Genomic DNA, 26,045 nt, shown 5'->3' with positions numbered 1-26,045 from the left:
GTCCAAAAAAAAAAATATTTTGTATAAAAAAAATCCTACAACAAGAGATTTCACTTATCTTATAATTTTGTTGTTTTGAATTATTAGGTTCGAACCTTTCCTTCAGTTCAACAGCTTAAGTAGATATAATAATATCGTTATGAAATTAAATTCTCCGTACACAGTAACTTGATATTTTGAGATTATTATGAAATAATATATTATTTTATTTTATATATACATTGCAATATATATTGCAAACGCACGGGTTTCAAATACCAAATAAATACTTTAATTTTTTTTTTGTTAATGGTTCTCGCAATTGGGGAGATTGATTACATATATAAAATTTAGGAAATACACCATTGCTTATTATAATGTATGTCATAAGTAGAGACCTGCAAAATTCGCGGATTCAGTGACCTCCAGGATAGACTCTACTACACTCTACACACTCGGGCAAATGCCACCTGTTCATTGGCTGCTGACTTGTGAGTCGTCTCGACCGAGTGTCTGTGATTCGACACTTCTATGAGTGAGGGTCTCTAATTGGCCCTCATTACTCCAGATTAACAGTGAACCAATTGCAGAAGCCGCGCTAAGGTATGATTATTTGAATTGTAGCATATCACGAAATGAATCCGCGAATTTTACAGGTCTCTAGTCATAAGAAACCTCGGTAACAGACAAGAACGATAAATGTGCAAACATACAGAAAACAAGCGGAAAATTAAGGACAAATCAACAACAAAACAGTCGTCGCCCCAACAGGGCTGGCTGCCAGCACGGAAGGTTTGGACGCGCGCAACAATGCTCGACGTGCGGGGGGTGGTGTGTTGTCGTGTGTCGCAGCGATGGCGAAGCTGGTGGCGACGGCCAAGGCGCTGACGACGCGGGCCGTGTTCGGCGCGCACGGAGTCGTCGCCATCTGGCAGGTGACCGTGTTCAAGCGGAACCCGGCCTTCTGGTACCTGTGCACGCCCGTGCTGCTGCTGCTGTTCGAGGCCGTGTTCACGCTCACGGTCAAGGACAGCCAGGAGTGGAAGTGGTGAGCAGGGTGTCCGCAGTTAGTACTTTCCTACTAGATCTGGTACTTTTATAACTCTTTTTACAGGTCTAGTACAGATCTAGTACATTTTTTCTTTAATATAATAATATTATGGTAACTCCAATATGTTTTATTATTTAGCGTAATTATTTTTAAAAACTATGGAATGTACGTGTGCGTGGTGTGATCAGGGGCGCAACAACAGGGGGGGGGGCAAGGGTATTTCCCCCCCCCCTTGAAGTGGGGGCAAACGGGGGCAAAGAAAGTGCTGTGTAATCAATTTTTAGATAATAAAACTGCTTAAATAGCACCATTTTCCACCTTGAAATACAAATTTTCCCGGAAGAGGACCCCCGGACCCCCCCGCTTCAATAGGGAGGATCGATGATTCTTTATAAAAAGGTATATTGCCCCCCGCTTTGGAGATTTAGTTGTTGCGCCCCTGGGTGTGATATTTAAGTTCGAGCATTGCAATGTCATAATGACTTCCTAAATTGTTAAAAACCATAACAAATTATAATTTAGTATTTTTTTTTTCAAATCTAGTACTTTTTTTTTCGCCTAAGTTGGTACGAAATATTTTTTTCCTTGTGGACACCCTGGTGTCGAGCGCCCGTCTCGGGCCGGCGAGCAATGTCTCCCGACACCTTCCGGTGTGTTGGACGGTTATGACGTCACTCATGGAGAGGGTACATGTTCTGGATTTGAACTCCACTGGTTAGCAAATTGGTAGAGACCTGCAAAAATTCGCTGATTCGATGACCTCCAGGATAGACTCCAATATCCACTACACACTCGGGCAAATGCCAACTGTTCACTGGCTGCTGACTTGTGAGTCGTCTCGACTGGGTGGCCTGTGATTCGACATTTCTATGGGCGAGGATCTCTAATTGGCCCTCAGTCCTCCAGATTAACAGTGAACCAATGGCAGAAGCAGTGCTAAGGTATATTTATTTGAATTTTAGCATAACACGAAATGAATCCGCGAATTTTTCAGGTCTCTAGCAATTGGTGGAGACCTGCAATATTCGCGGTTTAGGATGGCCTTCCGGATAGACTGCACATACCCCTGTACACTCGGGCAAATAACGCAAGTTTGTTGGCTGCCGACTTGTAAGTCGTCTCAGCTGGTTTGTCTGCGATTCGATCCTTCTTTGGTTGAGGGTTTATAACTGGTTGAGATTCGTCCAGATGAACAGTTAGCCAAAAGCAAAATCATCTAAGAGGTATATGTGTTTGAATTCTAGCCTATCACTGAATGAATCCGCGAATTTTGCAGGTCTCTAGCAATTGGATTGCAAAACAAATCGTAGATTTATAAATTAAAAAATATAAATAAAAAAATGTAAATATTCGTTCAAAATCCTGAATCTCAGATATTTTGACACAACGTTGCATTCGTATACGCGCGTGTTTTTTTATATACTTATGTAACACCCGAGGTAAAAATATAGATAAAAATTTAGATAGGTAAACATATATATATGAATGTTTGTGTGTTTGTCTTCTGTTTTTTTTAACGATCGAGATATAGATAAAAAGAATTAGATTATGAGTAAAGAAAAATTACTGAACATTTATTTTTATTATGTAGCTGGTATTATTGTCGGTTAAATTCATAGAATATTTTTAAAATATTTTAAATACGCAAAAAGAATGACAAGTTAAAAAAATTCCATCCAGCACTGTCATGCGTTTTTAAATTTCAAATCAAGATAAAAATTGAAGAGTTTGATATAGCTCAAACTAAAAAAAAATAAACTTTTATAGTGTGACACTATTTAAAACATATTTGAGGCGATCTGTCCAAATTGTTTTGATGGAGAAAAATTAGAAGCCGTTTACCGACCAATTCTATTCCTCCAACTTTGTTGTCGAATATAGTTGGAGACAAATATTTGGCAACGTGACAGGACCTTAAGGTTTACAAACTACTCAAGGAACGTCAATGACGCAACACACTGAAAATTTGTTTTGCAAAGGGAACTGAAAAGATCGTGTAAAATTACAGATATTTGTAAATTTGTAAATTTACGTGAAAGCAAACCTCTATAGCTACAACATATTTTTTTTTCGCTGTAGTAATTGAGATCGTAAAATTATGTGCTGGGTATGTAAAATCCTGCGCAAATATTCGTAAACACGAAAACGACCTTGCGGTGATGTCCAATGTTGTTTTTGACGTGACAACGTCTAATAAATCGATGAACGCCGGCTGCACGCACGAAAAAGGATGACTCATGGTCCCGTTTCGCACATGTCCCGTTACGCTTTGTCCCGTTACGCTCATGTACGCTTGCGCCGCATCTATCTCTATTCCACTCGATTGGAACAACCATCGATTTGACTTTTTCGAGGCACATTAAACTTGAAACACTCCCATTCGTTTCCTACTTTTCCTATCATCGTCCTATCCTTAACAGAATAACACAGATTGGAAGAAGTTAAATAGCAAACATGTATGAAAGTTATAGTTAAAATAATCTCTTCGTTAAAGTAATAAACATATTTGAATTAATGAGTGCAAATAAAAGTAAATGTGTCAATTAAATTGTAGATTTCATTTCACTCCTTCTTTGTATCCATACAAAATAGTGATAATTCAATAAAAATGATTCAATTTTATTTATAAAACTATGCAATCATTTCATTAATGTTTTGTTATGACGTCACGTTAAACTATCGTCCGTAAACCGACTTTACAGACAACCAATTTTTTTTTGTCTTTATTTACTGTTCTTTTTGCAACTGTCTCATCGTTGTCATTCCACTGTGTCCGCCTGCGTTGTGATGTGTTTCTTACTAATTCCTTCCACAGAATTTTTCCATGCTTTCTGTGTTTTTAACTTTTGACATCAGCTTATTTTGGCCTGTGTTCTGTGAATTTGCACATTCATCATTTTTTACCCGTTATTTAGGTTTTTTATGCCATTCAGTATAACCAGCAATGGCGTATGACAAAAAATTTTAATCAACTTAAAATACCGTGCAATACTTGCTGCAGTTTGTTAAATCATCTCGTTGATCTTGTTTAAAATGATTATTTTTATTTATTTAATGTTACATTTTAAACAGAACATAATTTTTTTTTCGTTACTTAAAAATAAAATTATCGTTTCAGTGACAAGCATCTTTTATCACTTGGAGCATCACAGAACCACAAAAAACATTGACCTGATTATGTACAATGTGATTAAATTAACTGCATCTAAATACGAAGGCCAAAAAAAATATCTATCTCATGTCACAGAGTGCTGAAACTAAGCTTTGAAGAAACATACCAAACTACACCTGATCCAAGGGAAATTCCTTTCAAATGTTTAATGTTATTCATCCTAACCTGTCTCCAAATAATTTTGCAGGTGACTACCAGTAAAACTTGACGATACTATCAGAAAGAAAAGCGCCAAATTTGCCTGTAAGCAACTGATAAAAATCACGATTAGTGGATATATTTCCTATGAAAACAATGTGCCTCTTCTATATTTGATTAGGAAGAAGTTAAACGCATAGAAACGCACACCCGGCTACATTTACCACTAGCGAAAATTCTGGTTTAGATCACGAGCTAATCATTTCGCCATTCATCGACTTACTTTCGGAGGATGTAATAGACTTTTATATATTTAATTGACTAATGATATTTCTTTCCACCGTATATAGACGATACAAATATGCACCTATGCCTAGGCCGGAACTCGAACCCGAAACCCCTCGCGCCGAAAAGTTGCTGCTATGGAGGTCAATCTACCAGTGTGGCTTCTTGAGTAGAAAATTCATCATACTCGTGTTCTAAATTCCCCATACATTGTACAGGTTAATTATTTCCATCACGTGTCCACACGCATTTACCTCATTTACTCCCTTTTCTTCCTTGGTGACTTTCCCTGAGTCATCCAGGCAAACATTTTAACAAGCGAGAAAACACATGGCACGTGATTTATCATGGTCTGGGGTGAATATTTATAAACTAACGGTTTTTTTTTCCTTCAAGACGTTACCTTGACCCATTATCTTCCTCCTCTTCTCCAACTCGTAAACTACTTTTGTCATTAAAAAAAAACTACCACTCACATCCCGGCCATAAAGACTTTCCCCCTTTCAACCCTCATCTCTCCCCTCCTCCTTCATCACATTTTCATGCCATCAAAATTCCTTACGGCCAGAGGAGGAAGAGTTCTTTTCGTTTCATCTAATACAGAATGACTCACGTGGAGTTGCCACTCTCAAGGCGTATTATATACAAATATGTCGTACTTTCCTTTGTCCGCGACTCCATACGCGTGGATGATGAATATAAATACTGATTTTTAGTGGAAGAGGGTGGTAGATAATGAAAAATTATATACATTTTCCTTTTGATAAATAAACCCTTAAATCAGTCGAAACGTGTTTTTGGCTTACTTATTTTCAAAAAAGAATACAAATATTGTTTCAAAATCGTACCTTTAAAAAATAATTGTTTTCTACAGACAACATTTGCAAGCCCCATTCAACCCCTTAGGGGATGAATTTTCAAAAATAATGAAACACGCGTTATTTAATTTATTTTGAAGAGTATATTTACAAAATATCGTCATCGTAACTTATATATATATATATGTTTATTCATACAAACTTTACCACCCATTTTTAGTCTTTTTATGGATGGAATTAAAAAAATCCCTTGTTAGTGCACCCATAGGAAACTCAAGGAATATTTCCACAAAATTTCAAATCTCTAGGTCCATCGGTTCAGGTTGTGCGTTTTCAGTCAGTCACGATACTGTTTTATAGGTTCAGATAAATGTGGGTTATTTCCTCAGTATTGATGGAGAGATTCACATACAGGAGGGTATCATAAGAATATATTTTTGACAATTGAGCATCACAACTGTGTGGGACGAGTTTACTTCCAGACACTTGGCCGCAATGCTTGTGTACCTCACTTGTTGTGACGTGTTACTCTACAGAGTTGCACACAGCTGGTAATTTGTTTACTGTTGCGGCATGCGTGATCAAAAAGTTATCCCCATTCGTTGTAAGGCATTTCGTAGAGTTACTACGCCAGTATTTGGAACATACCCACATTTTCCTGACGTATTTTGTTCCACGTGATGTAAGGAATAATCCCTGAGGTGAGAGGCTGGGTTTATAAACTACGCAAGGAACGCAACGACGCAACAGCGCTACACGCAACCAACGCAAGAAAGAAGATAATCGTTTACAAAGCACGCAAGACGCTAAACGTCACCAAATCTATCATTTAATATTGTGAAACATAAGTTAATTGTACTTATTTTGATAATTCATTATTATTACGAAAATAAAACAGAATGTCAATAAATTTAAAACGTATAATGAAGTATATGATAAAAATAATAAGGTGGGCTTCTACGCAAATAATGTCTGCTTCTTTAAAAGTTTTCGGAACACTTCTCTTCAAATATGGCCAACGAAACCGCAAGCCAAAACGCGAGAAATTTGTAAGTTGAACACTACTTGCGTTGCGCTGTTGCGCCTTGCTTAGTTTACAAACCGGTGCTCTAAAATGTGATTTATGAACATTTTTGGGTCTTGCGTTTCTTGCGTAGTTCATGAACTCGATCTGAGTGGAGGTAACACGTCATGAATCATTCTGTATTTGTCTGCGGATGCTTTTCTCCCAGGATCCCCCCCCCCCCTTTTGTTGGTCCCCCGACTAAGAGACCGGAAATTGCCATCGCCGCGCCGACTGAAGGTCCCATTAGTCGACCTCTGACAACGAGCGACATTCATGACTGCTTGCAGCTTTTGCAGGTTCCAGAAGCTATGTTTACCAGGATCCGGGGGCCGGTATTCCTAGACGTTCGGGTAAGATTAAGATAGCGAATTAAGCATTGCCTTAATGGGACACAACCGTAACCTAACTCGCGGGACGTATTTCGAATCCCAGTAAGAAAACAAATAACCAACCGTTTTAATAAACGGTGCCCTACGCGAGGCTGGTTTCAAAGCAGTCTAGAGGACGTTTTTCAACCATTGATACAAAGGTTACGCAAAAAAATTGCTAGAGACAGCAGCACCACAGCAAAAAAAAAAAAAAAAAAAGAACCGCATTTCTAATTTTCTTAAGTTCTTTTTTTTTTAAGTTTTATGTCTTGGTTAGGCCATTAAAGTCTTCAAAATGTATCACAGGATAGTTTCGTTACCGTAAAGTTACATTTGACATACCGACACGCTTGGTATGCCATCCATTTTCACGAAATTGAATATATACGCGGGTCCGCCATCTCGTCGAAATCAACGAAAACGTGAGCTCTGCGCATGCGCGGAATTCATGCAAGAGAATGGCAACGGATAGGACAGCAAAAATTCGTTCCCTAAAAACCAAGGGACTGGTTGTGTCCTATAGTGCACTAGGAATACGGTTAGGGTACAGGATGTAGACTGAATCCTTATTTTTGTGTCTCAAAATACCGGCCCGGGTGATTCCATGGCTACCAAGAGCGTACGCACAATTTCATTCCAAACGTAGGGGAGGAACCACTATTTCCGCTGTTTTAAAATAATTTCAATTTTTTTGGTGGGCATGATACATATTCTTTACAATTTCAGGTACGATCTAGAGGCCACACTTGTTTCTTGCCTACACAAGAAAAAATATTTCTTTACTTTTACAAAAGGTTTCTTGCCAAGAAATAGTTTCTAATAGCCTACTACAAGAAACATATTGCAACTTTGTACAGCACATGGCTATGGTTATGTTTTTCGAGATAATACTAAGCATTTGTTAGGAATGTTTAATTTTGTTTTATGTTTCATTCAAAGATATATTTTTAATATGGAAAAATAATAAAATATTTAATAAAAGGACTTTTTTTTAAAATTTTGCTTCATTCAAAAAAAATGTTTAATACATGGCAAAAAATAATAAAATATTTAATAATTGGACTTTATTTTGTTTTATTATGCTTATTAATGAGCGCAGTTAATACTAAAACCTTTCCAAGGAACGGTTTACAAATAACTTTAACACGTGTAGGTACTGGGGCAGACACAAAGCATAAAACTGCTTAAATAGCACCATTTTACCATCTTGAAATACAAATTTTCCCGGGGGAGGACCCCCGGACCACCCGCTTCAATAGGGGGGATCGACGATTCTTTATAAAAACGTATAATGCCCCCCTCCACCTTTTGAAAATTTAGTTGTTGCGGCCCTGTATATGACAGTGTACGCTGGCGTCCAGACGAGCCACAGAAAGTGAGGATGGTCCCCAAGGTTCTGCCCCAGCGTGTTCCTGTACCTGGGCAGCATCGTGCCGTCCATCTGGCTGCTGGAGCTGGACAAGCTGGACCGGAGGCTCCAGGCGCGCGCCGCGCCCTTCAACATCTCCGCCATCCGCCTGGACGACCTGAAGGGGCTCGACGAGCTGTTCGGGGTGCGTGTAGGGTGCAGGGTGCCGGGTGCCCCAGGGGCGTGTGAGAGATCCCGGACGCCACGGCAGTAGCGTGTGGCGGTGGCGCACCCGGGGGGGGGGGGGGGGGGGAGGGGTTTGTGTTAAAAGAGAAAAAGAAAATTTTGATATTGGTTGAATAGCCACGTTGTCGTTGCCCATTGTGTTACATATTTTTTTTGTATAGATGTCTACATATATGACTGTTGTGTATTCTTTGCTGTGCAATCGTTTGTTATACTTTAAATGAAACATATTAAAGTATAGGTATTTTCTCAGTTTTATTCACTAAGGAAACCCTAACTTTGATAGTTTGCCCCCTCCGAAAATGCGAAGAAAAAAATCTAGAATGGAAAAAAGTAAAAAAATATATATATATTCCTAGTCCCGGCAAAAATAGGTACCGATGGTCTACGGGCAGCGCGCTCAATCTACCAAACTTTTTGTGAGATGTTTTCACGCCAGTGTTAGTATCACATTATTTGTAGTCTGCTACCACGAATAATTAACTTTAATTTTTTTTTTTACAAATTAGTTTTGTGTCATCTAAAAAACTAAGAATCGTTTTCTGCGCTACTTTTAATCTCATTTTTTCTTGCATAATTTTGGACTGTATTTCTGCAGTTTTAACTAGACGTTATATGTGTGAATTTTATACCCTTTGTTTTTTACTCGTAGAGTGAACTTAATTTGTGTGTGTGTGAATGCAGTAAAAAGCAAACCATCATTGTCAGTGATTTAAGTTGCACAGAATGTGGTCTTTAATGCATGCTATGATTCTCATGGTATTAAAATAATACTGATTTTGAGCGGACGAGAACCTGGGTTTGACAAAGGTATCTTTTGTTTGATTCTTGTCCAAAACAAAATTTAGTAGCGTACTAAAAAAATTATTCTTTTTTTTCTACCAGCAGTATATTCAATAATTAGATACAAAAAACTTCTTAAGTAGCACCAATTTTCACCTAGAAATATAATTTTTCCCGGGAGAGGACCCCCGGCCACCCCCCCTTTATTTTATGAAACCGGTGTTCTTTCCAGTGGCGTAGCCAGGATTTGTGTATGGGGAGGGTGGTGTTAAGAAGCATGCCCCCCCCCCCCCCAACCGGTATTAAAGCGGGGGGGGGGGGGGGGGGTCCGGGGGGTGTCCTCCCCCGGAAAAAAATTTGGATTTTAAGTTGTAAAATAGTGCTTTTTTTTTTTTTAGCAATTTTCGGTATTTAAATTTAAATATTGTAATGGTAAAAAATTTTTTATTAATTTTAAAATGAAATTTGTTTAAGTGATGAATAAGAAATTAATTAAAGATTTGGTGCTAAGGTGGGGGGGGGGGGGTTTGAACCCCTAAACCCCCCTCCCCCTGGCTACGCCCCTGGCTTCTTTCGTAAAAAAAAAAACAAACTTCAAACCCCCCTGGGTGGTGTTCTGAGCGCGCGCGTGTGGCAGGTGTCGCTGAAGCTGGAGGTGGACGCGGACACGTGGGTGACGCTGATCGAGCAGTTCCTGATGCTGGTGCTGATCGTGGGCCGCTGGATGCTGCCCAAGGGCGACCTGACGCGCGACCAGCTGTCGCAGCTGCTGCTCGTGTACATCGGCACCGCCGCCGACATCATCGAGTTCTTCGACTCGTTCAAGGACGAGCGGGTGGCGCGCGAGCCGGTGCTCGTGCTGCTCACGCTCGCCATCTGGACGTGGAGCCTGCTGCAGTTCACGGTCGTGCTGACGGCCACCAAGTCGCGCAAGTCGCGGCTGTCGGCCGCCACCAGCCTGCCGGCCGCCGCCGGCTCCGGCAGGTCAGCGGACCCCCCCACGGCTCTTGGGAGGGGTCCGGGTTAGGCCTTGATCATGCATTCATAGAGACCGGAAAAATTCGCGGGTTCAATGACCTCCAGGATAGACTCCAATATCCTTTACACACTCGGGCAAATGCCAACTGTTCATTGGCTGCTGACTTGTGAGTCGTCTCGACTGGGTGGCCCTGTGATTCGACACTTCAACGAGTGAGGGTCTCTAATTGGCCCTCAGTCCTCCAGATTAACAGTGAACCAATGGCAGAAGCAGCTCTAAGGTGTAATTATTTGAATTTTAGCATAACACGAAATGAATCCGCGAATTTTTCAGGTCTCTATGCATTCATCATCTGCTAGAAGGGGATTGGCCAGTCATGGCAACGATTTGGCGTCATGGCTAACTCCCCTTCACTGACTATTCTAGACTAAAACTATAGATTAGTTGGGCCCAGGTAAAACCTGCATAGACACAGGGCCACACACCCTAGGAACTTAGATAAGGGTTGCGAAATTCATGCAAGCAGGTTGACTACGGTCCAGGTCAGCGACTCCAGCTCTTGGGGAGGGTCCGGGTTAGGCAGAAGCTTTGAATATATATATATATATATATATATATATATATATATATATATATACTGTATAGAAGTCGCGAGTGGATAGGATTTACTCTACCTTTTTCAGGAGCGTATGATGAGCAGCTTGGGAACTTCACCGCTGCAGTGCTCTGCCGTCGTAGCGCCATGTATCGTCTTAGTTGTTATTTACACGTTAGAGCGCAGCACTGTCGCCCGCTGTCATTCTCCCCCCCCCCCCCACCAATCATTCACTGCAGTTCAAGGTCGTTCAACGGGGAGGGGGAAGAAGGGGTGTTTGAAGAGTTCGACACTTGTCCGCTAGGGACCACCACAAGTCGATGATGCCCTAGATATGGTGGCGATTGCGGCGGTGAATTAACCAACTACCTCAAACCGTATTAGAAATTTTAACCTGGGCTGGCGACTTCTATACAGTATATATATTCAAAGGCCGAAGTCTACACGCCTTAATCACGCATTCATCATCTGCTAGAAGGGGATTGGCCAGTCATGGCAACGATTGGCCAGTCATGGCAAACTCCTCTCACTGACTATTCTAGACTTAAACTAGATAAGTTGGGCCCAGGTAAAACCTGCATAGACACAGGGAAAACCCTAGGAACTTAGATGCGGGTTGCGAAATTCATGCATTATGCAAGCAGGTTGACCACGGGAAATATAAGGATGTTTCAGGAAGAAGAGTTGGACAGATTAGAGTTTGGGCGCCTGGACATTATGTCCGCATTGGGTTTGGGGGGGGGGGGGGGGCACTGTTTTTTTTTTCATGCGTGACATTCTTTCGTTAAAAAAATTTTTCTGACGCAAAAATGACTGAAAATTGGTTGCGGACGGTGCACATAACTCGTGGCTTGCGGCTCAGGTTGAACCCTGCCGTGCTGCAGGGACAGGCGGGTAGCGGCGGTAGGTGCAATACAAAACCAACGCAAGAAAACCACGGTCGTTTATAAAGGTGGGCGCGGAAGACTACCATAATGATAGTATTCCGCCTGGCCTCTTCGAAAAAGGCGGAAAAGTACCATAACGGAACATTGCCATAAGCCAAAGGACGAGACGGAATTCTGTCATATTTTCGTATGCGCTCTATGGAAAGAGTACAGCGGCATTGCCCTCGAAGTAGTGTATAGAATACTCGGTAGGTAGCGCTGTCAACCCTCTAGCTGTTTCTCAGGTTAACTTTAAAGCTTACAGATAGCGCTTCTGACTGTGATAGTTGTAATTACAAATAACGTCCAGATCGCGGACGAGAAAAAAGAAATGTTTCCAAAAATTAATTATAGGAAGCAGCACTGTATTCTTATTACGACGATTAAAAAAAAAAAAATACATATGGTAGTTTTACATACACGAAGGAGAATTCTGCCAAAATTTCTTATACATCTTTGTTCCTAAAAAGTTTTTCTTTTTTAATATTAAGTATGGCCGTTTAAATAAAAAGCAAGCCAAAACGCAAGAAAGTTGGAAGTTGAGCATTACTTGCGTTGCGTACTTCATAAACCGGTAGGTACTGTAAAATGAGTTTCCCGAACATTTTGCTTTTCGCGTTCTTCCGTAGTTTATAATTTAGGTCTTAGGCCCGTTCTACAATGACACGGAAACGGAGACAGGAACAGAGTTTCTACAACGGCACGCAGACGGAGACGGACCCACACGAGTTACCTCGGCAATGCTAAGCTCTTCCGTCTACGTCGCTCCGTGCGATCAATAGAAGCAGAGTACTTGGCTGCGGTGGTGGCTATGTTTTTTTTTTCTCTTCTCAATAGTATGTTAAAAATTGTTTCCACTACAAGAATATCTAGTGTTCTATTATTACGTTTTCTATAATTATTTATTATATTATTAGCTAATGTCCGGCATGAATTGCAATGCCTCAATAAATTTTTTTTTGTAAAATATTGGAAGTAGATATGCATACACAAAGCTTGTATCTATATCTGAATCTCTAAATCTATGTATGTATGTATATCCTCCATACAGCTATATTTATATATGTCAATATAGCAATGAAAATATTTAAAAAAACTGATTTACCTATATATATTTTTTAACTATCATTTTACCTGTCACAGGTGTGGCATGGGTATATAAAAACACGCAGGTATTCAAATGCTAATTTGTTTTAAAAATTGAAAGCATTTCTACAGATACGTAAGTAGCGGCCGTGCTCTGGTGTGGAAGCGCCCACACTCCCGGTGTGATGTCCCGGGAGATCCTGAGCGGGGGCTGACCGCGCGACGGGGGGTTTGACCGCAGGAGGGCCGCGCGTCGCGGGCGGGGCAGGGCCCGCTGCGCCGAGTGCTGCAGCATCGACGTGTGGGGCATCGCGCTCAACATCCTGCTGCAGGACGCGCCCTTCCTCGTGTTCCGGCTGCTGCTCATCTGCCACTACCGCATCATCAGCTACATGAACGTGTTCTTCACCTGCAAGAACACGCTCGTCATCCTGCTGCAGCTGTACCGGCTCTACGTGGTGTACTCTGAGGCGCGCCGCGCTCGGCGGGGGCCGGCCAGGCGCGCCAGGCGTCGCCCCGCTGTCGTCGCCGGCGCCGAGGTCCTCGCGCGCCCGCGCCGCGTCAAGGTCACCTGCCACCCTCCCCCAACCCCTCCCCTCCCGTCCGGCTGCAGTGGGAGGTCTTTAGTCCGGCACCCGCCGGACCACGGCCACGCCGCGACACCGTCTTTACGGGACGTATTAATAGGGCCGTGCACGAGGGCTGTATTTTCTTTCAACCACCGATCCGCTATAAAAAAAAAGACAAATTTTACATATAATTTTTACTACCACAAGTTCCTCGATGTCTTCTTCGAAGAAGTTAGCCGCCGGTGAATAGAGGTATAGGGCCAGCGCCTGTACCTCTCTCTCTCCCGCACGACGCCGCTGTGAGGTGGGTGGACTAACAGTGCGGCGCATTCTGCCCCCCCCCCCCTTCGCTAATCTTGCGATGATGTCTTGACGCTTGGAGCCAGTGCGCCGCGCGATTAGTCCATCCGCCTCACAGCGGCGTCGTGAGGGAGAGAAGGGATTCAGGCGCCGGCCCTGTTATCTCTATTCACTGGCGGCTGACTTCTTCGAAGAAGACATCGAGAACATTGTAGTTAAACCTAAAAGAGTTTTAGTCTGGTCCTCCAGCTGATTATCTTTATTTTCTTGGCCTAAAAACGTTAAAAATTTAACTGATAACTAATTATGCAAAAAGTATGCGATGTATACATTTTTAATTTCGTTAAAAATTAAATTGATTCTGTATTATTTGTATGACTTAACAACGTTAAAAAATTTAATTTTGGCAACTGAATATGCAGAAAATATACTATTTATATATTTTTCATTTCGTGGAAGTTAAAACATTTAAAAAGTAAACACGTTCACCACTGTTTATCTTAAATATAAAATAATGATCTAAAATGTGAGGCAGCCCCTTAAAATACACTGCAGATAATCGTTGATCTTCTCCAAACAAAAAAAAATTACAAGAATATGTCCGTAAAATATGAAACGTAAACCGCTAGATAACGGGAAACACAGAACTGAAATGAAAACCGGCAGTAACGATGGACTCCTAGCGAACTATAAACGCAGGCAGCACGGTATTGTGATCGGTGACCATCCGGTGAACTACCGCACAGTAATAGCAAATTAAGTTTTAAAATCAAATTAGTATGAGGAATTCCACCACGTTTTCATGAAGAAGGTTAGTTATGAAAAAAGCCGACGAATAAATTTTTTTTCTAGAGTTTAACATTTTTAAATTGTAGGTATGGTGACGTCGTTGAGAATTGAGTGTTTTATAAACTATCGTATTTTTCTTTGCGTCATTGCGCTGTTGCGTTTCTTGATTCTTGATAAGTTCATAAACATGGTCAACAGCTAGAACTCACTCAAAAAATATCTGAGCCCAAGTGGCTTGTTTGGCGCCGGATTACAAAATTGGCCGAACTATGGATTGCAGGATTAAAGACCTTTTACTGTACCTGCAGAGCCGTTAGGCGGGGTTTATGAACTTTTCAAGAAACGCAACAGCGCAATGACGCAAAGAAAAATACGATAGTTTATAAAACACTCAATTCTCAACGAAGTCACCATACCTACAATTTAAAAATGTTAAACTCTAGAAAAAAATTTTATCCGTCGGCTTTTTTCATAACTAACCTTCTTCATGAAAACGTGGTGGAATTCCTCATACTAATTTGATTTTAAAACTTAATTTGCTATTACTGTGCGGTTGTTCAAAAAGTGATCAACGTGATGCGTATGATGGAAAGCAAATCTTCACCTTCTATAAACATAACGTCTGCACCTTTAAAAGTTTTCGAAACACTTCCCTTCAAATATATAAGGTTGGTAAGCAAGCCGAAACGTTAATCAGATTAAATCTGGGTGATGCTTGCGTTGCGTTTTTTTGAAGCGAAAATTCTTTGCTGAGGGGGCTACAATTTTTGAGCGTTACAAAAATTCAGATCGCATGAGGGGGATAGTTAGGTACGTGGTGGGGGAACAAGTGAGGAGGAGACGGCAGGGGAGAAGTAGAAATTACGCAGCATACTCGCTCACATGTTTACTTGCATACTTGCCCACTCCATACTTGCATACTTACAAACTTGAAAAATTACATTATTTGCATACTATCATACTTGCATTCTTGTATAATTTCACACTTGCATACTTTCGCAATAGCATATTTTAGCGCTGGCATTCTTGAGTATATTATTTTGAACTATGACCTCAGCAAAATTTTTCTTACACCCAATAACATAATAAGTAAGAAGTTTCACGTCTGTCGCACGTGGAATCCACGCAAAACTCTTTTTTTTTTTTTAATATTTTGTCTTGCGTGAATATGAAAATGATGTCTGGAAAAGGCGCCATTTAACTTCTTAGATTTTGCGTTGCTTGCGTAGTTCATAAACCTGGTCTTAGGTCGTGATGGAAGTTGTTTGAGGAGATGCAGGGTATGGTGGTGAACGAGTGGTGCCTACCTCCGTAGCGCAGTCGGATGCACGCCGGCTTGCGGGTGCGAGAGGCTCTGGGTTCGAGTCCCGGGTGAGGCAAAGGGAGTGAATTTGTGTCATCTTTATGTCTCACCAAAAAAATTTTTAAAGTTAATAAAAACTGCCAAATAAAAGAAAAACCATGGACATGGTGATAAAAATTACCAACGAGAAAACAAAACAAAAAAATCAAATCACTCGTATCTCACCACGGCTATCCGCGTTTAGATCAGGCGGATCCTAACGAGGGATTTACTTCTTTTTTTTTTTTGCAAACGGGAAACGTGACGGACGTTGCCGTTCGCCGGTGAGTTTTCTCAGGGTACTACCGTTTCACCCATTCATTCATTCCGTGCTCCATTAGCATCTCATCGCCTTAAAGTTAAAGGCACTTCCCTTCACCACTTACAATACTGAGTATAGAATTTTTTCGTATCTAAAAAACGTTCTTGAAAAACACCAGTTTTGCTTTCGTTTACTGTCCAAAAAGTACACGTTAAAAACGAAAACATGAAACGAAACTTGTAAAGGCAGTGTTTACGGCTCTTTAAAGCTATTCGTAATCGGACCCTTTCACGAAAATGTTGAGCGGTTTGTAAATGCCTTGTTAAGAGGAGTTTCGTGCCTAAAATTTATTCTGGAAACACGCATTTTAGCTATTTTCAAATTTTCTAAAAAAAAAATACAGTTTAAAAATGGAATACGGAAGCATAACTACTCATCTTCAACGTAGTTTTCTTTTCGTAAACGGACACCACTCGGATATCTTGAGCAGTTTTCTAATCGCGTGGTTTCTACTGTAGCTCTGCACTCTGCAGATGGTGTGTGTGCCCGGGTAGGCGGGGGCCTTAAGTAGGATTTGGTCCACCAACTTTTATTTCTCTATATTCTTGCCATAATTCTAATTTTGAACTATTTATCCCATTTTTGGCCATGTCAAGGCATAAGCCATATTTCCCGGACCTTCTACACCTTGTTGCCACCACATATTTACTAACCGGCTCTAGTCTGAGTACCGCGAGGAAATAACTTGTTTCACATGATAAGTCCTTTGCAATGTCAAGCCAAAATATTCAGCGTGGAATCTTTATTGCAATGGTATGAAAATACAGTATGTCCATGAAAGAATGTCCCAGTTATAAATTTTAATAGCATCAACTGTAAGCTTGTAGAATGTTGGTTCAAGGTCACAAGTAAAGAGTAACTCGAACAGTTTTAGATAAGTGCATGTGCGAGAACCATTTCGTTGTTTTGTCGCCTGCAGCGCCACCCACGCAAAATGGCGACACCTAAGCGTAAAACGTTTTCTGTCCTGCAATTTGCTAAGAGCGAAACTGCAATTCCAGGGATCCCCCATGTGGCAATAACATCCGCCGATGGTATAGGTAATTCGAGACGACAGCGCTTTTTTTTCTTTCGCTGACATCCACGTGACGTAACAATGCGGTTTTTCCTTCCTTTGGGGCTTTAAATAAGATCACGTCTACGTTCCGCCGCTACCTAATGATTTGCCAGAGTAGAGACACAAAATTGCTTCCGTTACTCCGGAAGTGTTAACCAAAGTGTGGGAAGAATTGGACTTTAGGTCGGATGTGTGCCGTACAGCTGAAGTTGCACGTATTGGAGATTTGTAAGGAAAAAACTAGATTAATTTATTTTACTTCAAGTTGATATACGATTTGTTGTAAATAGTCCAGATTAGTGGTTCCCTAACTTTTTCAGCTGGCGACCCACCTTTCCTTATAGGAATACCTCCACGGTCTATCGGTCCATGGTGGAGTAAAAACCCAAATTTGTATCGTATCCCTTCCTTATGTATATATAATTTACCATCAAATATTGCATATATATATATATATATATATATACTTTTTTTAAAGATGCCGGTTTATTGTTGATAATTTGTGTTCTGATTTGAAAATTGTTGACAAAATACAACTACTTTGTAGCAAAACAGTTATTTATTTAACAATAGATATGTGTTTGCACACAATATTTTGTTTCGATTTTCCTTATATCTTTTCTGATGGTTTATTCGATGGTTTCTGATAGTTTTAGGATCGAGTCGCGACCCACCTGAGTTTGGGAACCGCTTGTCCAAGATTAAACTACGTACTGTTATATCGTACCTTTGAAACTGGGACGTTCCTTTGTGGACACTCTGCATTTGAAATCGCACACAGAGGAAAAAAAGTTTGTTTGAAATCAAACAAATATTTGTTTGTATATGGCGAAACAAATATTTACTTAGTGGAACAAAATATACATTTTTTTTTAGTTTAACCGAACTCGGTTAAGTAACAAAAATAATTTGTTACACCCAGGGGCGTAGCCAGGAAGGGGGGGGGGGGTTAGGGGTTCAACCCCCCCCCCCCTTAAAACCAAATCTTTAATTAATTTCTTATTCATCACTCAAACAAATTTCATATTAAAATTAATAAAAGTTTTACCATTACAATATCTAAATTTAAGAACCGAAAACTGCTAAAATAGCACTATTTTACACTTTAAAATCCAAATTTTCCCGGGGGAGGACCCCCGGACCCCCCAGTTTAATACAGGGGTGGGAGGGCATGCTTCTTAACACCCCCCATACACAAATCCTGCCTACGCCACTGGTTACACCTAACCAAATATACATTTGAGTAGACAATTTTTTTTTGGGGGGGGGGGGGTGGGGGAGGTGGATGGTGAACAGAATCTTTCCTACTACAAAATATTTGTTTGAATTAACAAAATATATTTATTTCGCCATATACAAAAAATATATATATTTTGTCGAGGCGAACAAACCTTTCCCTCGGTGCAAGAGATGGAGTCCTTGAACGCTCAGGAGAAACTGAGCGCGCCTTGCGCCGGCCGACAGGACCTGCGCATGATCTCCTCGCTGAGCGGCGAGCGCAGCCCCAGGTCGGCCGATGACGTCTTCAGCCCCGACGAGGACCTCGACTGCCTCGAGCTGGCGCCGGCGCAGCGTCGCAAGCAAAGGTGCGCAGCAGTTGTTTTTTTTTGACGTGACAACGTCTAATAAATCGACGAACGCCGGCTGCACGCACGAAAAAAAAAGTGTCCCGTTACGCACAAGGTCCCGTTACGCTCATTGTCCCGTTACGCTCACTGTACGCTTGCGCCGCATCTATCATCTCTCTTCCGCTCGATTGGAACAAACCATCGATTTTGACTTTTTTCGAGGCACGTTAATGAACTTGAAACACTCCCATTCGTTTCCTACTTTTCCTTATCGCCGTCCTGTCCTTCAACAGAATAACACAGATTGGAAGAAGTTATACAGCAAACGTGTATGAAAGTTATAGTTGAAATAATCTCTTCGTTAAAGTAATAAACATATTTGAATTAATGAGTACAAATAAAAAGTAAATTTATCTATTAAATTGTAGATTTCATGTCACTCCTTCTTTGTATCCATACAAAATAGTGATAATTCAATAAAAATGATTCAATTTTATTCATAAAAGTATGCAATCATTTCATCAATGTTTTGTTATGACGTTGTCACGTTAAACTGTCGTCCGTAAACCGATTTTACAGACAACCAATTTTTTTTTAATTGAACAGAATTATTTATGTAAAATTACACGTATCCGTAGGTTATTACAATTACATGAAAACAACTGTATAACTACAGTAGAGCATTCCATTACTGTTCCTCTTTTCTGTGATCCAAATAATTATTGAAAACCATTTTGATATGTAAGCAAAATAAATATTTGCCAGTAAGTATTTTATGACAGTTCCTCTTTTAAAAGGTCCGAATAATAATCGTGACGTGCGAGTTAGAGACAGCGATAGAGAGAGTTAGAGATACATATACAGTGATAGAGATATAGAGAAATATACAGAGAGAAATAGTTGCAGAGAGATAGAGATTTGTTGAGAGGTATAGAGAAAACTGTAAATATATATAACTATTTAGAGATAGGGTGATATAGAGAGATGTGGAGACACCGAACGGTATAGAGAAATTGAAAGATACACAGATATAGAGAGATATGTGAAGATATATAGAGATATAGATAATTATAGATGGATATATATAGAGAGAGGGATGGATAGAGATTAAGAGGGATTGAGAGATAAAGAGAGTTATATAGATAGAGAGAGATGTTTTGTATATGTGTGTACCTACTTCAATCATACTACAAAAAAATTGAAAGAGGCATTGCAACGTCTGTCAGGCATTAGCTAGTGTTCTATATTTTTCTGAAATATAATTTTTCATACTAAATACAATGTGCTAAAAGAAAGGAAATAGAGATTTAAACATGTGTAGGTCTGATTGAATAATAAGTTATAGTTAATTTTGATTTTAAAAAAAACTTTTCCGCGTAGTAAAATTAAAATGAACAAAAAAGTAACTTCTGAAAGAAAATAACAAAATATCTTATTATTTAACCTAACGTGGTAGCTATCATATTTCAAGTACTTAAACAGTGTGTAAAGTATATATCTCAGCGCATTATTGATCTCTCGGCATACTGCATTTGGTCGGAGTGATTTCGTGAATGGAACGGAAGTCGCAAGGAACGCAAATGTGTAACCACGGTGCTGCCATCTGTAGCGGATGACGCGAACCAAAGTTCATAGAGACAAAAGGAAACTTTATAGTATTAACTGTTTAGTGAATTTTAACAAAATAGACAGTATTTTAATAAAATTCCTTGTTGAAAATTAGGTCCAAAGCCGGGGTTAAGTATTTTTTTTAAAGTCTGTTTCGCTTTTATCGTAGCCGTTTCATTCTTATAGTTTAAAATTTCAAATGATTTGATAGTCAACGTAAGCTGCTTCAGCAGCGAACTCTAGCGGCGGGCGCGGAAACCAAGTGTGATTCGTGTTCAAGAAATGTGGTCGAGAAAACACAATCTGCGTGTATGTTTATCACCCACAAGAATTCTACGTGTAATTTTCGTGTCACGTGTGTCATTTGCAACGTGTGAGGACACGTGTAGTATTTGCTCGTCACCGGAGCTTTAGACGTTCACGCACGTCTCTGGCAAGCGCTGGAGGACTTCCGCGTCCTCCAGAAGGAAGTGGAGAGAGAGAATCGGGGTGGAGCGTGTGTGCAGATCGTGTGAACATGGGCGTCGCAACCGGAGGGGGAGGGGGACACGTCCCCCCCCCCCCCCCAATAATAAAAGTCTTCAATTTCGTCCCCTCCAATAATATATTTAGTTTCGTAGTTATATTAAAAATATGATTTCTGTGATACAACCCATATGTTGCGCATGATGGTGCATTTAGTCCTATCGTGTGGTAATGTGAGCACTTTTTAATTCGATCTTTCGTGTGAAATCAAAATCAGGTCCGGTACGGAATGCAGATATGTTAACTGTGTTTTTATTTACAAAGTTGTTCTCTGAAAATATTTTTTTTAGAAATAATAAATTATATATTGCAACCAACTATAATTAGAATGTTTAGGAAAGAAAAATGCCTAAAAACCACCTTTCTGCACCTTCAACCCCCCAATTTTCGCGGGGGAGGAATCCTGGGGCCCCCCCGCTTTTTTTTCTCTCTCTCCAGGGGATGGATATTCCTCAACAACTAAATCAATTGAAGTCTCCCTCAAAAAAGTATATCCTTGCGACGCCCATGCGCGTGGAAAGGCCTTGAACCTCTTGCAGGACCCGGCCAGCGATGCCGGGCCGCAGGGGACGGCAGGACACGGGCTACTCCACCGCCTCCAGCTCCAAGGAGTCGCCCCGCGTCTTCCTGGTGAGGACAGTCGCACATGCGACTGGGGAGAAAACGGCGCGTCTTACGGGCGAGTTAATACCAGGGGCGCAACAACAAGGGGGGGGGGGGCAAGGGTATTTTGCCCCCCCCCTTCTGAAACCTTGAAGTGGGGGCAAACGGGGGAAAATAAAGTGCTGTGTAATCAATTTTTTAGATAATAAAACTGCTCAATAGCACCATTTTCCACCTTGAAATAAAAATTTTCCCAGGGGAGGAACCCCGGACCCCCCGCTTCAATAGGGGGGGGGGGGATCGATGATTCTTTATGAAAAGGTATATTGCCCCCCACTTTGGAAATTTAGTTGTTGCGCCCCTGGTTAGTACCATGCTCAGTTTTACGTTCTTTGGACGATTCTTGCGACGGGGAAGATGGATTCGAATCATTAACAATTCAGACATATTACGCCACTGCCAGTTTGAATTGTATATCACATAGAGAACCCGAAGGACGAACAAAGAAAGACGAATACACAAACACACAAATAACGAGTAAAAAAAATCATCCAACATCTGACATCAGCTGAATTTTTGCTTGTTTTCTGTGGGTTTGGTCCGTTCTTCAGGCTTTCTCTATGACATACAGTTCGATCTAGCAATAGCGTAATGTCCAAAATAATGATTTAAATCAGTATAGTTGTAAAAATAATATTAGTTATTATAAGTATAATTATACATAGTAACAAGTAATTTATGTAGTAATAATATAAATAATAATTTATAAATGAGTAAAAAATAATATTAGTCATAATAATAAGTTAACAGTTAGCTTAAAATAAATATGGTAAAGTTTGATATCGGATGTAGAGTACAGAATGTATTTTAATGTACTTATGTCATTTAATTTAGTAAAACAATAACTAACTGTATGGTAAAATTCTATTCGTTAAAATGAGTCACTATCATTGAATATTTGATATGATTACTTTATCACTAAATCTATATTGATATGTTCCGATAAAAAATAATTTTTATGCACGAAAAATTTGGAATACAATTTTTAGTTCTTTCTTTTTAATAACTTTTCACTATATTTAAATAACTGTTATATGTATACAACTGTGCAATAATTATTAAATAACTCAAATGAAACAAAATAATAGCACTAAACGCTTTTCCGAAATATTTTCAATATAAAATCAAGTAATCTAAGGGTTTGATATTGTTATGAATTGATTTTTGTAAGGAATGTTGTAATGTTTTTTTTTTTTTTGTTTTTTTTTGTCAAAGCCAATCGTTGACATTGAAGGGCAACACAGGAGGATTCAGAAGAAATCCAGAGCTACTATGACTAGCAGGTAATCGAGTTTTTGTACATATATTTACAGTTCCTTGAGTGTTCTTTAATGTCATAATACTTCGAGAGTAGATATCTGAAGTTAACTTGTGTGGAAACACATATGGCTGCCTCGTAATTAAAATCCATTTTTACATTAACTCGTATTCGTATTTGCTAGATTGTTTGTCTTTTAGAACTCCTGTGCTTGACAGCGATTTATTCATCAAGGCAAGCGCAAAGGCACAGTATGTTTACCACCTTAGACACAAGAACAACTCTCTTTCTCTCTCTCTGTAAAACTGAAATTACAATAGTCCGTCGCCTGTCCGTCGTCCGTTCGTCCGTCAGCCGCCGAGCAATTTACAACACTGCGTTCGTCCACCATAATATTTTCCCTTCTAAATGCTGCCAAATGTTGAGAAAACTTAAATTTTGGATAAAAATTGTTCTTGTATAGTTAAATTAGTTAAACAATAATGTAAGCTATGCATTTATAACTCTATAATCTCAATATTCTTCACTCTGGAAATTATTTCAACATTTTCAGAATTACTATGGGCAATTAATTACACATCTGTGAATCGAAAGATTTTTTTTTTTCCATAAAACAACCTTTAAAATGTGAGTAGAAGGGCTTTGCCGGGTGTGGTGCAGGGTTCAGGGTGAGGATTGAGTATTGTGACGAAACGTCGCCATCTAGGATTGCGATGTCATTTTGAGAAAATTTCGACACCAAAATGGTCACCGTGATGTTGCAACCCAAGATGGCGGCCATGCCGTCACAATCTTCAATCCTATTCCTGGACCCTGCACCAGAACCGTCACAGTTTTACTACTAAATTGTTTGCAAAAATTTCCAATGTACTAATGTTTGACTCTCTAAACACTTGCAGGCATTTGGAGGTTATAACTTCATCCACATGTCCGTCAAATGATTGAAGTTACCAAGCTTTTGACGGACAGACGGGTGGAATTTTACGAGCCACATGATTGGCTGCAGGTCACGTTGATTGACGGACTGATGACGGACGACTGTGGTGGACAATTGTAATTCTGGCCTGAGGCAGTTCGGACACGGAGTACAGAAGGGTGTTCTTGTGATGTCCAGGAATGACCAGAAGTCGCTGTGCTCGAAGGACGGCGAGGAATTCCGGTGGAGCCAAGAGAGATCTGAAAGGACGAGAAGCAGCCACCACGGAAGACCTTCTGCAGAAAAGAACAGATCTGGTAACGTGGCCTCTTCTCGAAATATGAGAGTTTTCCCCGACTCGTCGATAGTTGTGTAATAGAATATGTTGCGTATGTTTTTTTTTTTCGGATGTAAGGTGTCAGAAGTTTAATGTTTGTTATAAGTAAGGTATGTTTCCATGTATAATACTTTTAATTTCTTAAAAAGACAGTATCAGATCAGGTTATAGTTCCTACAGTTCTTTTTAAAAAAATCCCGACGAAACAGGTTCTTATTGGCTGATGAAAATTTTTCGTCGTGTCGGGGTCGTCGGGGCATTGTGATTCCACCTTTAAGACTTTATATTGAATAGATCTTATAAACTTAAGTCTTATCCGACAAAAAAACACGGACTGATGAAGAAACGTGTTGTTTGCAGGAAGTGACGAGTTGGGCAGCGACAGGGACCGCCCCGAACGGCGGCCGTCCAACCCGAGGAAGAAGAAACGCTGCATGAAGAGGGAGCTGGAACGCGAGGTGTCGGTGGAAGACAGCGACGAGGTGGGCGAGGATGAAGAGGACGAGGAGGAGGAAGAAGAAGAAGGAGGATTCGAACCAAGCCGGAAACGCGGGAGGAAGCCCAGCGGGCGACGACTGCGCGATGGAGAGCGCGTCTGACAGCGCCGGGCGGCCATCGCGGTCATGTTCCTACTGTTCGCGCTGATCCTCGCCGTCTGCATGGTCTTCATCCACGGCGGCATATCGCAGGAGGGACTGGTGCTAGCCAAGCGGCCAGCCGTCCCGGCGCCGTCGCCCAGGGAGAACACCAGCGCTCCTGCTGGCGGCTGCAAGAACATCAGCGCCGCGGCGACGAAGCTATCCAGCACCACACCTTCGCTCAGGGAGAACACTACCGCTCCTGCTGGCGGCTTCAGGAACCACGACATGCTGTCAGTGAAGATTCCCAACGCCATGACGTCCCACAAGGCAAACATCAACGCTCCTAGCGGTGGCCACAGGAAATTCAACGCTATACCGGCAAAGATTCCCACATCCACACCTTCACCCAGGGAGAAAGCTACCGCTCCTAGCGGTGGCCACAGGAAATTCAACGCTATACCGGCAAAGATTCCCACACCCACACCTTCACCCAGGGAGAAAGCTACCGCTCCTAGCGGTGGCCACAGGAAATTCAACGCTATACCGGCAAAGATTCCCACACCCACACCTTCACCCAGGGAGAAAGCTACCGCTCCTAGCGGTGGCCACAGGAAATTCAACGCTATACCGGCAAAGATTCCCACACTCACACCGTCACCCAGGGGGAACGCTACCGCTCTTGCAGGCAGCCGCAGGAACCACGTCATGCTGTCACCGAAGATTCCCAATGCCATGACGTCACACAAGGCAAACATCACCGCTCCTAGCGGTGGCCACAGGAAATTCAACGCTATACCGGCAAAGATTCCCACACCCACACCGTCACCCAGGGGGAACGCTACCGCTCCTGCAGGCAGCCGCAGTAACTACAGCGCCATCTATGATTTCAATAAATTTTAGCTAAAGTTATTTATCATCATGATTTTTGATAGCTAGAAATGTTGTCGTATATACATAGTTTTGTGCAAATTAGTTCTGAACTCAACACTAACCCATAACCTACAATAAATTGATACTGGTTAGTTTGTACATTGTGATACGTCACCATAGCAACTAGATTAATTCTAAAAAAAAAAAAAAAAAAAAAAAAAAATGAACAGAAATATTTTAAAAATGCAGATTGTATAAGGGCTCACTATTTCGCCGGTACAATGTGAGATAAAATGAAACTATGTGAGTGAATAGAATTTAAAAATGTAAGCAATTGTTATTTTATGATGACAATATTTAGACATGTAGAAAAAATGAAGGCCGAATACATGTAGTGGATGATTCGAGACTGTCAAAGCCATTTGTAGAAGGGGGAGGGGGGGGGGGGGCAATAACTTTGAGAATTTCATCGTGAGCTTCATGAGCAATTGGTGTCCACC

General features: G+C 40.8%; 2 protein-coding genes across 2 annotated transcripts; both read left to right on the top strand.

The window, feature by feature from the left end:
* The first annotated feature begins 833 nt into the window (after window positions 1-833).
* On the top strand, window positions 834-22,164 carry LOC134537262 (transmembrane protein 26). Its single transcript, XM_063377533.1, has 7 exons — window positions 834-1,027; window positions 8,271-8,430; window positions 9,892-10,196; window positions 13,082-13,406; window positions 18,684-18,805; window positions 21,460-21,550; window positions 22,135-22,164. Exons 1-7 carry the CDS (start codon window positions 834-836, stop codon window positions 22,162-22,164), a joined length of 1,227 nt encoding a protein of 408 aa, XP_063233603.1.
* A 636-nt stretch (window positions 22,165-22,800) lies between these two features.
* LOC134537218 (YTH domain-containing protein 1-like) lies at window positions 22,801-25,584 on the top strand. The gene is made up of 3 exons (XM_063377483.1): window positions 22,801-22,866; window positions 23,956-24,074; window positions 24,455-25,584. The coding sequence occupies exons 1-3, from the start codon at window positions 22,856-22,858 to the stop codon at window positions 24,691-24,693; spliced, it is 369 nt and encodes a 122-aa protein (XP_063233553.1). The 5' UTR covers window positions 22,801-22,855; the 3' UTR covers window positions 24,694-25,584.
* The last annotated feature ends 461 nt before the right edge of the window (window positions 25,585-26,045 follow it).

This window comes from Bacillus rossius, chromosome 12, assembly GCF_032445375.1.
Source record: "Bacillus rossius redtenbacheri isolate Brsri chromosome 12, Brsri_v3, whole genome shotgun sequence".
NCBI lineage: Eukaryota > Metazoa > Arthropoda > Insecta > Phasmatodea > Bacillidae > Bacillus > Bacillus rossius.
This window is presented reverse-complemented; position numbering and strand designations above follow the sequence as displayed.

What these genes read in the sequence shown, in the direction of transcription:
- LOC134537218 (XM_063377483.1), top strand. An exon ending in TGCAGAAAAGAACAGATCTG is followed by an intron (nt 24,075 to 24,454) that starts GTAACGTGGCCT and finishes TGTTGTTTGCAG; the next exon opens with GAAGTGACGAGTTGGGCAGC.
- LOC134537262 (XM_063377533.1), top strand. Translation starts at nt 834, where the DNA reads ATGGCGAAGCTGGTGGCGACGGCCAAGGCGCTGACGACGCGGGCCGTG. An exon ending in CGCGCCCGCGCCGCGTCAAG is followed by an intron (nt 13,407 to 18,683) that starts GTCACCTGCCAC and finishes GCCGGCCGACAG; the next exon opens with GACCTGCGCATGATCTCCTC. An exon ending in GCGCAGCGTCGCAAGCAAAG is followed by an intron (nt 18,806 to 21,459) that starts GTGCGCAGCAGT and finishes AACCTCTTGCAG; the next exon opens with GACCCGGCCAGCGATGCCGG.